The sequence below is a fragment of the Caretta caretta genome, chromosome 10, assembly GCF_965140235.1.
Source record: "Caretta caretta isolate rCarCar2 chromosome 10, rCarCar1.hap1, whole genome shotgun sequence".
In the NCBI taxonomy this organism is placed as follows: Eukaryota; Metazoa; Chordata; order Testudines; family Cheloniidae; genus Caretta; species Caretta caretta.
In genome coordinates, this window is record NC_134215.1 from 79878516 (window position 1) to 79891788 (window position 13273).

Sequence of the window (13273 nt, forward strand, 5' to 3'; positions counted from 1 at the left end):
TGCTTAAGATAGTTTTCATGACTTAAAAGTATTTGCATAGTGTCAAACTTGCCCTGGCACCCTAGTGACAAAGATCGAAGTCAACAAGACAATGTTGGTCAGATTGTTTAATATTAAAACAGGCTTTAGGCAGGGAAGTATCAGTTCTTACTAACGCTCTGGATGTTACACACAACTAAGGCTAGTCAAATTTACTATAAACTGAAATAAGTATCTTCAATCTTCTGTTGTTTGGCAAGTAGTGAGAGTCTCCATACTTTAGAAGCTGGATGGGTCACAAGGAACAGTCAGTGTTGGCATGGGCACCGTACTATAGATTTTTAATGTTTAAAATAGAATACATGGGTCATAGTTCAATATTAAAGGGCAATTTAACTTAACTTTGAGGTGAAACTTCCTTAGAATAAACCTGCTCATCATCTAGGCATTGTCTACACTAAGGGCTTTCCCTTTCCAAAGTTTCCCACTGGATCTAACACCAACTCCAGTAGTAATTCTGGGAGCCCTAGCCAGTGATCCCACAATAACCCAGGTATCAAGTTCCCTTTTAATAAAGTTTAGCTACATTTAAGACTCTTTTTTCTTCTTCCAAAACACACCTTTCACTTGCACCCCCCCCCCCATTATGCTTTCTGATAGTTATTTTAGTGTCCACTGTTGTTTATTCTAATTGCTCATCTATGGTTTAATTTACTTTCACTGCACCCTTCCTCCCTCCAAAGCATTTGCAGCAGTGGTCACAAACAACAAAAAGACACTCCACCAAGTCAATAGAATATTTATTTGTTGTAAATCCACAGTACAGACTTTAGAACTTAAGTGGATAAGCCTGATGAGTGCATTATGCTGCAGCCTTTGACTTCTTCTCTTGTTTGTTTTTGTGCTGTAGAGGGGGAGGGAAAAAAAAGATTAGTCTTCAGAAACATGCACAGAATATATAATAAATAACGCTTAGATTAGGCATCTAACTTGAGTCTCACATTTTGAGCGTGGCGCAGGATAGTATTACGTCGCATTGTTTTGGCATATGGATTCAGTTTTATCATGACTCTCAAGTTCTTCAGAGGATTCTTCTTGAGAACTCTACGGTGAATCTTTTTACTGTAAAAACAATTCTCAATTAGTGTACTTCATGGAGACACAAAACAGTTACTTAAGAGTTGGAATACATTTTACTAAACTCTTTTCTTCCAGAAAAGTGGACCTATCCTTAATTGTCAAAAGACCATGTCACTGCAGTGTCTGAAGGACACTGATAATATCTGTGGTCTTAAATCCAGACACCGTGTATATTTAGTTCGGTAAGGTAAAGTTAAAAGTCAGAAAAACCAAGGAAAAAGTGAAGGATTATACTACACGATGTATGGCACTCAGCTGGGAAGGGACTGTCCACATTAATATATTTCATTTAGCTTGGAAAAAATGAAATGGAAGCCTAGCCAGTTTCACTTTCTGGTTTTCATACATTAACACAATATTGTATTTTTCTGGTTGTAAAAACACTGGACAAGGTGTAAATTCCTACCGAATAGTTGAAAAATATGGAAGTGTTTCTAAATATTCAATTTATAGCCAGCTACTTGACCATGTACCCTGAATTAATCTACATAAAGCCAAGTTCTTCACATAAATAGATTTTTAAACCAAGAAACGGAAAGGATAAGAACATTCTGGTTTGCCATGTTGAGTGTCCTACACCCTCTCATCCCAAAAAGTTGAGTAAGTGTTCAAATAAATCCTTGTACTTTGTAATCAGATAAAAATAATTACTTTGGTGCACGCAGGGCCTTCTGGATCTCCTGGCTTTTTAAGATTCTTCCAAGGTCTGTATTGGTCATCTTATGCATTGGTAGGCTACACAAAACACAAACATTTAGAATCAAAATTAGGTGGGGATATTTAATCTGTACTCAATTTTATGAAGAGCCAGCTATTTAGGAAACCTTACATCCTCAGTTAAGACTAATTTTACCACTAAACTAAAAGTTACAGAACTTTTGTGTTGACTAATACCATATCACTTGTCAGAATTGTCTTACCAAAATTTTTAGCCAAGTCAGTTTCTAGGTATACATACTTATAGTCACTCTTTAGGGTAGCAGGTTTGCGCCAGGTACCATATAATTCATCCAACTTGCGGAAGGCACTTTCAGTCCAAATGCAGAAACGCCCAACATGGCCACCTGGAGCAAGTCTCAAAAGATTCAGCTTGTTTACATTGAGAAGAGTAATTCCTAAAATGAGACAAGATCACAGTATTTGTATTTCATTTGATACAATAGCAAAATCAGAGCAGTTCAGTCCACAAAAAGCAAGTATGGGTTTACTAGTTTTAAAGGCTTTATACTACAAAGATATACAGGCATCAAGATTACAAAACAAGGTATGAAATTTAATTTTACAAATGATATTTGAAAGGACAAAAAAAATTGAGATTGTATCTGTATCAGCAAGTTATCTTTCTGCTCCATACGAACATTTTATCAAATAAATGAAACATTTTATCTAATCATGCCAACAATGCCCTTAAATGTACTAAACACATTCTTTCAGAGGTTCAGTAAAAGCTGCGTTATCCGGCACTTCACCAACCAGAAAGCTCTATTAACCAGCATTTCTGATATCGCCCAATACAAGTCTTCAATCTAGTAACCGGGACTAGTCCACTGCCCAGGAGGTTATGCAATTGCACATTGTGCACTCTACTTTTATATAAAAGAGGCAGAAGACAAGCAAGCTGATATCAGGGATTTATTCAAAAAAGCAGCTTCCAGGGTGTGTCATAGGGTCACTACAGATTCAGCCCAATCTCCTACACCTTCTAAATCTACAATGATAATTGTAGATAATTGATAATGACGACCCTGAGGTACTGCAAGAGCCTGAAGTGCCTTCTGAATCAAAGATTAAATTTTATTCAGTATAGTTTTAGTGTTAAGTGTATTTTTAGTGATCTGGGTGTATGCCAAGTGCTGCCCATAGCGATATGTATTGTCATAAGATAACCTGCATGCCAGATAAAGCTTTTACAGATACGTATACATATACACATGCTCACTGAATTCAAAATAGTAGTCAGAACTTCCACAAAATCATGCGTTTCAGAAACACGGACCAATGAAGTGGAATCTCATCATTCTAGGTATTCTCATCCAAACACAAGATCAGAGCCTCCCGATAATAAACATACTGCCATTTGTTCAGTAATTCAAAGTTACCTGGGATATTTCTAAAAGCCTTGATGATGCCATTGTCCTCATTATAGATAATGCAGGGTCCCCTGCGCTGGATGCGACGGCGATTCCTCATTTTACCCTTCCCAGCACGCATACGCTGAGAGGCATAAACCTATGCAGAAAGAAAACATCTAGAAATCCACACAGTACAATTCCCACTATTAAGAGGTAGCAAAATCAAGTAATCAGATTTTCACCATCATCACTGTTCATCTGAAACACGGACCAGTGAAAAGTTCATCATTCTGGAGATAAATTAGGCTATTAAAATGCTTTTCTATACAACACTGAAGAGTCTTAGAAGGAAGCGGGCAGTATTGTGAAGCAGCATAGTGAAAGAGAAATTTGCATTGTTCGGCTATAATTTGGTTTGAACCTACTGAAGTTTGTCAAGCATTTAATTCTTAGCAAAGTGAAGTCAAGATATGAGTAGAGCACATAAAAGCAAACATCAAAATTTATATTATTTACTAATTGAATTATAGCAAATGAAGACTCTTTAGAGCCAACATATTAATTTACTAAGCTGCAGTCTGGCATGAGCAATGTTTTAATGGGGATTTAAAGGTTTACTTGTACTGACAGTAATCAACTCACCTTTTTAATGTCATTCCATGCTTTAAGCTTTTTCAGAAGCAGAACAGCTTCCTTGGTTTTCTTGTAACCCTCAACTTTGTCCTCAACTACCAGAGGAAGTTCTGGGACCTCCTCAATGCGGTGGCCTGATAAACATTTTATGAGAATTTGATTATAAATTATCTATTCTTTTTTGCCCACACAAATCCCTATGTAATAATGAGCATGTATAGCAAAAGCAGTAATGCAAACTTCATCACAGGACCCCACTGGTGTCCCCTCAAATCACTACTTCTAGGGACTACTTCTAGGGCTGAGGTTAGTTCAGCCGGTCTTGGGCCTCTAATAAGAGTAACAATCATAGTGGCGATCTGGAATGTGACTCAAAACTGGTATTTCTGCAACTGGCTATCATAAACTACCAGGGCAAGATTCACATCAACGACAGGCTGTTTCCATTCTGTTTTGTATAACCTCAATGTACTGTTTTTTCAGCTTTACTCAACATATATGCTCCTTTTATTTGAAACACTTCACATGAAGTGGATACCATTAAACAAGTTGTACTGTAATACTATACAACACTCAACTTCTTTGGAGTGAACTAAATTACCCCATGACCAAAAAAAAAGGGTTTCTCACTTTATCATACAGCCTATCTTATCCATTAGTTTATACCAATGGCAATAAATAAATTGTTGGCACGTTGTGCAGCAGTAAACAGCAAGCATTCTGGAATTTTCAACATACTCACCTTTAGACATGACCAGTGCTGGGAGAGTGGAAGCTGCCAAAGCAGAACAGATGGCATACCGTTTTTGAGTTGTATTTACTCTGCGGTGCCAACGTCGCCAAGTCTTGGTTGGGGCAAACATACGGCCTCCGCGACACATCTATGCATCCACAGTTAAGAATAAAACTTTTCAATTGTTTTTACAGAACAAGACATTTTAAAGCCTTGCTCAGCATTAGCTATTCGTCAACCATCTGTACCAGCTCACTGACAGCAGGCAACTGTCACTGAGTACAGAGTAAGACTCAAATTACAACATCATGGCAAGCTAAACAAACAGCAATGTGTATCTCAAAAATTAAAGTATCTTTCCTCATGGTAACAACGAGGAGTGCGGTGGCACCTTGAAGACTTAACAGATTCCTCACGGTTATCAGTTAATTGTTTTTTACATTAAAATACATTTGAATCCACACAAGTGGATCTGTAGCCTTCATATTACTACAGACTTTTGAACTTTTTATGATGCAGTGCAATCTACAGTACATGTAGAAAGAGGAAGACCCTTCACATTTAGATAATCCTGGTAATTAAATCAGAAGATTTCTGCTTCCCCACTCAAAGAGTTCAATTTTACACCGACTCAATAGTCACAACCAAAATCAGAAGGATACATTTCCAAAAGCACCTTGGCCAGAGCGATGAGTTCCACCACCTCGCACTCGGGGAATACGAGCAACAGCTCTTCCAGTACCCCAAGATTCAGCACTGGTCTGATGTCCTGAAACAATAACATTTTTAAATCATCAATAAAAGTCCAGAGAAAGTGAAACAGTATTTTTTCTAATTCACAGGAATAAAGTCCTCAAGATAATCAGAACTTCCACTGATATCATATAGTTCAGAAACACGGACCAATGAAGTGGAATCTCATCATTTATTTCTATGTAGTGAATGAATTAAGACAGATTTCGAAACTTCAACATCAATTTGCACAGAGACAACAACTGACACTATACTATTAAACTATCAAAATGTGAATGTAAATTACAAAATTCACTGAACTTTAAGATGGATATACCAAACATACATATTTTCACACCAAGTAGGTTTATACCTGTTTAGTACTTGGATGGGAAACTCTGAAGGAAAACTTGTAGCATCAGCCCTCCCTGTATCAGGCCATGATCAAGTATGTTGTCTCTTAAATAGAATGTAAAACTGAGATGATGACCTAACCATCAATGGCAATCTGGTATTCTATGGCAGTGGTTCTCAACCAGGGTACGTGTACCCATAGGGGATACATCAATTCATCTAGATCAAGGTTTCTCAACCTGGGAGTCCTGAGCCCAGGGGAAGGAGGGGGTGGCGGCATGGGATGGATTTAAGGAGGGCTGGAAGTGCAGGGCTGGTGTGAGAGGGTGGCAAGCAGGGCAGCTGCCTGGAGTCCTATGCCACAGAGAGCCCCACAAAGCTAAGTTACATGCCTCAGCCCTGGGCGGTGGGGCTTGGGCTTCAGACTCCTGAAAGGGGTACAGAAGTCTGGAAAGCTTGAGAACCACTGTTTTATGGCACTTCTCATAACAGGGTTGTTAACTGATTTTGCCTAGCAAAAATTCCTCTGGTGGTTCTAACTGGCTAAGATACTTTCTGCAGTGTTTGTTTCTGGTTCCACACCAGAGGTAGCTGCAGCTCTAAGTCCTTCTGGTTGTACGGTACTATGTAAATTAAGTCCTGATAGTTTTAGAGCTAAACTTAAAATTCAAATGTAAGTGGCATGTATACAGTAAGTTGACAAGTATTATATATTAATGTAATAAAACAACAATCCTGATCTAAATGAACCTATTCAAATTCTGTAGACAAATCATACCTGCAAGTTCACTGACAGCATAGGGTTGTCTATTGTTCTTGCGCAAATTGGTATGAACAAAGTTCACGATATCAGGGCGAATAGGAGCCTTAAATACAGCAGGCATGGTGACATTTTTGCCTGATACCTCCCCCTTTTCGGAGTACACAGATATTAATGGACGAGTACAAGCCTGAAAAAGACAAGAGTTTTCTTCAGCACCGATACGTTAAGTGGTTCAGATTCAAAAACGTGTTAAAAATATTGCTCAGGGTCAAATGTCTTCAGTTCAACAGCGCCAGCATGATGACAGCAGGCAACTGTCACTGAACACTGGATAAGACGCAAATTATATCATCATAGCAATCACTGTTTCCTTTTATATTTATACCAAACGCCTTCATAACACTCTACGAGTAGTCACAGACACACTTGGGAGATCAACACATTTCAGCTTCAGCAACGATGTAAATCTCGCTATCTGTTTTACAAATACGATATCCATACTGAATTTTATTTACAGATACCTAATACAATCTATTAGTAATCTTTTAATTAAAAGAAGTTCATTTATGAAATCAGTGCATTTTGGAGCTTCTTTGGTGCTGTAACTAGGAACTTAAAAGTTATTTCACTTACAAAATTATCTTGGAAACCTGAAAAACCAACCAGGCCCAGTACTGCTTTCCCTCCAGTGTCTAATAAGGACCTCAAATATATATGACCAATATTTTGGAAACAAACTCCCGGCCTCAACAAAATGGTGTGGATCGGCCATTAACGTTGTGAGTGAGGAAATATTTTTCATTCCAACCAACTTCTGTTGTGAAAAAAAGAACAAGGTTTCAAGCTACAGAGAGCTCTCCTTCGAGTCACTAACACTGTTTGGCAATACTAAAGGCTTCTCCTTCCCTCCTAAAGGGAAGGAGAAACCTTTAGTATTGCCACACAGTGTTAGTTTTGCTCATGTGAGCATTTAGTTAACAACTATGATACATACTATATACTGCAAAAATTCCTAATAATGAAAGTGTCAATTACACTAATTTCCAACACTGACTACTACATCATGACAGCAATTACGACCTCTTCATCAGCTAGATCTGTGGGCTAGGCTGGCAGCAGACATGGAACTACAGGCTGCTCAAGCCAGGTTCTTGCCTCATGCTACAACGTGGAAAGTTGTAACATGATTTCACCCCAAGCGTTTTTCAAACCCTGTATTTTTTCTGGGTGGAAGGGAAGAACTGGGACGGGGAGAGAGAACAGGGCCCGCATAGTCCATTGTTAACAGTCCTATATCCAACCCTTCCATGCTTTAAGAAAGGACCAGGCAAGAAGCGGATTAAGCCGAAGCCAGGTGTCCACATCTGTAGCTCCCCTCTTCCCCCACTACAAAGAGACTCTCAGGCGGGGCCCAGAGCTGAGCTACGGGGTCTCAGCCATGGCCCGTTCCGCAGGAGCCAAGCCCGTCTCCATTCCCCCACCGCACACCGGCCTGCTCCCCCAGATTACGTCTTCCCTCCCGCCCAGGCCTACTACGCTCCCCCACGCCGGCTCCACGCGGCAGGCCGACCGCTGACGACTCCCAAGATGGCGGCCGTCCGCCCCGCGGCCGGTGCTCTCCACCCGCAGGCGGCCCAGCTCTGCCCACCGATTCCTGTTCCCCGCTCCTTGGCTTACTACTCGCCCCATTCCCCGGCACCCCCCTGTCGACCTGCCACCCGACAGCCCAGGCCCACAGGCCGCGCCTCACCATGCTGGCAGAGGAGCCTCCGGCTCTCCCACCTCACTCCGCCACGGCCCCAACCGGAAAAGGAAGGACTTCTTACTGCCGTCTCCTTATAAGTAACCCTCCACCGCACCCTTCCCTAACCCATCCCTCCCACACTTGCCAGGGACTGGCACGAAAGCAAGTCTTCTAATGTCCCATCCACCGTCCGATTGAGGTTGTGGAGATATTCTCATACCACAGCCTCCCAGGCTTCCCATCCCTCCCGAGCCTGGGGACTATTTTTTGGCGGATGGATTCCGAGGCGGGGCTGACAAAAATTATAATATGAAGGGAAGGGCTTTTTAAAAATAAAATAATGATGATAAACGCGACAAAAATAACGTACAACGAATTTCTAGAGCTCAACAAATTAACATAGTGTTTTCTGAGCCCGGGCTGTGCTGGGTGTAGTCCCGGCTGCAGGGGCCGTGACCTCGGAGGGGCGGGAAGGCGCGGAGTTCGCTTCGCTTTCCCTGCCTGGGAGGCCGGCAGGGCGGGGAATGGGCTCCCACCGGCACCAGGCGGCCCTGCGGCTGTACGACTGCCTGCTGCAGTGAGTGTCCCCGGCGGCTGGCCCAGTCCAGGCCTCCCCGAAGGGGTCCGGCAGCTGCCCGGCTCCGGGCCGCTCACTGAGGGGCCGGGAGACGGTCGTGGGGGGGCGGCGCAGCGGGAAAAGGAGACGGGTTTGTGAGGAAAAGGCCATCGGGCCTTCCGTTGGGGGCGGCGGGGGGCAGTCGGTGACAGGCCCATGGGGCTCCCGGCTGATGCGCGGGGTGGCTGCCTGCGGGGCCGCGAGCGGCACGCAGCGGACACCCCCGGGGCTGGCCCCACCGGAGCCCTTGCAGCCCCGATCCAGGGGGCGGCAGCTTTGAGCGTTAGCTGGAGCTGGCCCTGCCTGGGCTGGGGCCTCTTATTGCCACTGCTTGGGTGGAGCTGGTCATCGCCCTCGGAGCAATTGCCTTCGCAGACGGTTACATATGATAAATGGGGAGGGGTGCGGGGCTCTCGGGCTGTGCTTTGGCCCCTGCCCTGAGTCATTTCCAGAGCAGGGGAGGTAGGCTGGTTCCGCCAGAGGTTGAGGATTTTGCGATCCAGAGTCGATCATAGAATCATAGAATATCAGGGTTGGAAGGGACCTCAGGAGGTCATCTACGCCAACCCCCTGCTCAAAGCAGGACCAATCCCCAATTAAATCATCCCAGCCAGGACTTTGTCAAGCCTGACCTTAAAAACTTATAGGGAAGGGGATTCCACCACCTCCCTAGGTAACGCATTCCAGTGTTTCACTACCCTCCTAGTGAAAAAGTTTTTCCTAATATCCAATCTAAACCTCCCCCACTGCAACTTGAGACCATTACTCCTCGTTCTGTCATCTGCTACCACTGAGAACAGTCTAGATCCATCCTCTTTGGAACCCCCTTTCAGGTAGTTGAAAGCAGCTATCAAATCCCCCCTCATTCTTCTCTTCTGTAGACTAAGCATCCCCAGTTCCCTCAGCCTCTCCTCATAAGTCATGTGTTGCAGTCCCCTAATCATTTTTGTTGCCCTCCGCTGGATGTTTTCCAATTTTTCCACATCCTTCTTGTAGTGTGGGGCCCAAAACTGGACACAGTACTCCAGATGAGGCCTCACCAGTGTCGAATACGTCCCTCAATCTGCTGGGAATCCCCTCCTTCCGGACTGTAAGTGCTTCAGAGCAGGATTTGCCTCTGTTTCTGTGTCTTAGGCCTGCTCTACACTTAAAAATCAGACTGACCTCACTAGGTCGCTGAGGGGGTATGAAAAATTTCATGCCTTCAGTGCCATATTTAAAATTTTTATGACAGCTAATGTTAAAATTATATAATATACAGGTTGAGAAAAGAGTGTTTGTACATCTGGGTATAGTGTTTAGATTATCCACAAATTCAAGGTTTGTTTTTAAAGTCATAAGATACGTATAGTGCATAATCAGCAATAACCCAAATTTAGGTGAATGAATTTAAGAATACAGTTTAGATATTTAGCATCCAAGTATTCGGGTACGTTACTCATGAAAAAAGTTATACAGAGAATTGGTGGTGGAAAGCAAAATATATCAATGAGTGAAGATTGTCCCTCAGTAATTGAGAATTTAGGATAGGTTGTCCGTTTAGAAAAAAACAGTCCATCAGGAAAGTATTTCAGTTACTTTCCTGATAGCTCAGTGGTTTGAGCATTGGCCTCCTAAACCCAGGGTTGCGAGTTCAATCCGTGAGGGGTCCATTTAGGGATCTGGGGCAAAAATTGGGGATAGGTCCTGCTTTGAGCAGGGGGTTGGACTAGATGACCTCCTGAGGTCCCTTCCAACCCTGATATTCTATGATTCTATGACTGCGCTTCTCATCGGCACTCCAGCTTATCCCTCTTGGTATTGCTGAGGTCCAGTGATGTGTTCTGTGTAGATGTCCCTGACCACCTGATGGCGTCCAACGCCATGAGTTGTTGCATCAGCTGAGCATAGTGTTGACCAACTTCACATTCTCTCAGCATTCCCTCATTACTGGGGTCCCATGTGCCCAGGGCTCCGACGATCAGTGCGTGAGTTTGAACCTTGTAGCCCCTAGTTCTCAGGGTGTCTATTACATTGACCTAACACCCAGTATAGATGTGGCTTGGCTGACGAAAGGAGTCTTCCATGGACCTTGCTACTGCTTCTTGGAGAGGTGGATTAACTATATCGATGAAAAAGCTCTTTCCGTTGAAGTAGGAAGTGTCTACACTATGGCAGTACAGTGGCACTGCTGTAGCAGCTGTAGGGTTATCAACCCTCCTGGCTTGGCCGGGAGTCTCCCAGAACCAGTCTCGATCTTCCGGAGGCTACTGAAGCCAATCCAGGAGATTTTAGGCCACTAAAAGTCTGGCGATGCGGTGGGACTAAAGTAGGCTCCCTACTTGCCTTGGCTCCGTGCTGTCCCTGGAAGTGGCAACATGGCCCGCAGCAGCTCCTAAGAGGAGGCATGGCAAGAGGGGGGTGTCTCTGCGCACTGCCCCCGCCCGGAGCACCAACTCCTCAGCTCCCATTGGCCAGGAACAGGGAACCGCAGCCAATGGGAGCTGCAGGGGCAGGGCCACCTGAGGTAAGTGCTGCCTGGCCAGAGCCTGCACCCCTGCCCCAGTCCCCTCCTGTACCAGAACTCCCTCCCAGAGCCTGCACCTCAACCTCTTTCCCTAGCCCTGAGCCCTCTCCTGTACCCAAACTCCCTCCCGGAGTCTGCACCCTGAACCCCCTGCCACGCCCCAGCCCTGAGCCCTCTCCCACACCCAAATTCCCTCCCAGAACCTGAACCCCCTGCCCCAGACCTGACCCCCCTCCGGCACCCAAACTCCTTCCCAGAGCCTGCACCTGAACCCCCTCCTGCACCCCTGTCCCAGGCCCCTTCTGCACCCAAACACCCTCCCAGATCCTGCACCCCCTCCTGCACCCCAATCCCCTGCCCCAGCCCTGAGCCCCCTCCCGCATCCAAACTCCTTCCCAGAGCCTGCATCTGAGTCCCCACCTGCACCCCAACTCTCTGCCCCAAGCTCAGCCCAGAGCCTCCTCCCATGCTCCGAGCCCTTTGGCCCCAGGCCAGAGCCCACACGCCAGCCTGCACCCCTGCCCCAGCCCAGTGAAAGTGAGTGAGGGTGGGGGAGAATGAGCGAGGGATGGGGGCTGGAGTGAATGGGAGGGCCTCAGAGAAGGGGCAGGGGTGTGGCCTTGGGGCAGGGGGCGGGGCAAGGGTGTTTGGGTTTGTGTGATTAGACAGTTGGCAGCCCTAAGCAGCTGTAGTGTACACATGACGTTCTACATTGCTTAACAGGCTGTCAGCTCTAGCCACATAATTGTAATAGGAGATTAATACAGTTATTAAGAAGTTGGTATCATCTATACTGGGCAAAGTATTATGGCTGATTGATTAATTTAGTAAAATGAGAGAGTAATGGCAGGTGAAGCTAGCTGCAAAAAAGTGAGTGGCTCCTGGGTAGAAGAAACTGCAGTCAGTCTTGGTCTTGCCTTGGTTTGGTGCAAACTTGGGTTTCGATTCTAGAAAGGGATCCGTGTGATCCCTACATGGAGTTCCACATAGGCACACTGATCTGTTCATGTCTTTCCCTTTGAGGACTGGGGCCTTAATATAATGTCAGAAATAACACCTTAAATTCTAGTGTATTCAAAGTGTTATACTTGAAACTTGTTACTGCTTTCTAAGAAAAAAAGGAGTTTTTCTTGATGGCATTGCAGAGAATATTGAGCGAGAACTGGGAAAAGGAAGAGAAGTGAAACTAAGGCCTTGTCAACACTAGAAAGTTATACTGCTTTATATACAATACTATATGCTCCCCCCGCCGGCCTCCACAATGTGGATGCAGTAAAAAGGTGTTTTATATTTGTTTTGTTATTCCCATAAACTATACCTGTATAAAGCACCTTTATACACTGGTATAAAGGTATAATTTAACTGTGTTCATGCTAGAGATTGCACTAATATAACTGGATTGGTTTAAAAAAAAATTCACAAGCCTAACTGAAATAGTAATACTGGTTCCAAAAACTGTGTGTAGACCAGGCTTAATGCATTTTTAAAAAGAGTAGTTTACTTTAAGAAATGCCAGAAAATTGAGTCTTAAAACATATCTAAAACTTAAAACACTGGAAAAATACCGAGGCTTTGTTTAGATTAGAGTTTTTGGTGCTGTTGTAACCTGAGTTAACTGCTAACATACATATGTAGCCTAGGCGAACCATGACCTGGAATAAACATTTGTGTCTTGGATTAAACATTTTTGGAGTGTCTATGTCAGTATGTACATTCATCTTGGTTAACTCAAGTTATATGGAAGTCATTTAACTTGAGTTATAACAGGCCTGATAATTCATGTCTAGATGAGGGTTGATAGGTTGTGTGAAGCTCTCCATTATATTTTAGGGTCTCTGTCCTGTCCAGCTCTGACAGTATGAAAGTTCTCCAAAGGAAATCTATATGCTGTAAGAAGTGGTATTGGTGTTGCTTTCGGTGCTCTGATAGCGCAGTAATAGATATGGCAAAAAAGCCTGAATTGAATGGTTGCTATTTTTCTCCTCTATAATTACTGAACTT

At 44.0% G+C, this 13273-nt stretch overlaps 2 protein-coding genes and 4 non-coding genes across 9 annotated transcripts in view; 1 reads left to right on the plus strand and 5 right to left on the minus strand.

The window, feature by feature from the left end:
* Positions 1 to 762: 762 nt before the first annotated feature.
* Positions 763 to 8264, minus strand: RPL4 (ribosomal protein L4). Its single transcript, XM_048867398.2, has 10 exons — positions 8157 to 8264; positions 6422 to 6593; positions 5220 to 5326; positions 4567 to 4705; positions 3834 to 3958; positions 3219 to 3348; positions 2078 to 2234; positions 1771 to 1854; positions 981 to 1101; positions 763 to 883 (listed from the first exon to the last, which is right to left on the minus strand). Exons 1-10 carry the CDS (start codon positions 8157 to 8159, stop codon positions 842 to 844), a joined length of 1080 nt encoding a protein of 359 aa, XP_048723355.2. The 5' UTR covers positions 8160 to 8264; the 3' UTR covers positions 763 to 841.
* LOC125644452 (small nucleolar RNA SNORD18) lies at positions 3072 to 3142 on the minus strand. Its single transcript, XR_007359013.1, has one exon. It is a non-coding gene; the product is annotated as a small nucleolar RNA SNORD18 (small nucleolar RNA).
* LOC125644453 (small nucleolar RNA SNORD16) lies at positions 4772 to 4871 on the minus strand. The gene has a single exon (XR_007359014.1). It is a non-coding gene; the product is annotated as a small nucleolar RNA SNORD16 (small nucleolar RNA).
* On the minus strand, positions 5416 to 5487 carry LOC125644450 (small nucleolar RNA SNORD18). Its single transcript, XR_007359012.1, has one exon. It is a non-coding gene; the product is annotated as a small nucleolar RNA SNORD18 (small nucleolar RNA).
* Positions 6666 to 6765, minus strand: LOC125644454 (small nucleolar RNA SNORD16). Its single transcript, XR_007359015.1, has one exon. It is a non-coding gene; the product is annotated as a small nucleolar RNA SNORD16 (small nucleolar RNA).
* A 322-nt stretch (positions 8265 to 8586) lies between the features above and the next one.
* ZWILCH (zwilch kinetochore protein) overlaps positions 8587 to 13273 on the plus strand; it is a 28218-nt gene continuing 23531 nt past the window's right edge. For 2 of the 4 annotated variants that reach the window (XR_012670309.1, XR_012670310.1), the window contains exon 1: positions 9763 to 9856. Coding sequence is in view for 1 of the 4 variants with exons in the window: in XM_048867289.2 (XP_048723246.1) it covers positions 8675 to 8727 (53 nt within the window). In the remaining 3 variants the exon portion in view is untranslated. Of the gene's footprint in view, positions 8728 to 9762; positions 9857 to 13273 lie in introns of those variants that run through there. The other 2 variants (XM_048867289.2, XM_048867291.2) reach the window with 2 other exon arrangements.

What these genes read in the sequence shown, in the direction of transcription:
- RPL4 (XM_048867398.2), bottom strand. An exon ending in TGCTGTCAGTGAACTTGCAG is followed by an intron (nt 5,327 to 6,421) that starts GTATGATTTGTC and finishes TTATTGTTTCAG; the next exon opens with GACATCAGACCAGTGCTGAA. An exon ending in GCCAAGGTGCTTTTGGAAAT is followed by an intron (nt 4,706 to 5,219) that starts GTATCCTTCTGA and finishes GTGGATGCATAG; the next exon opens with ATGTGTCGCGGAGGCCGTAT.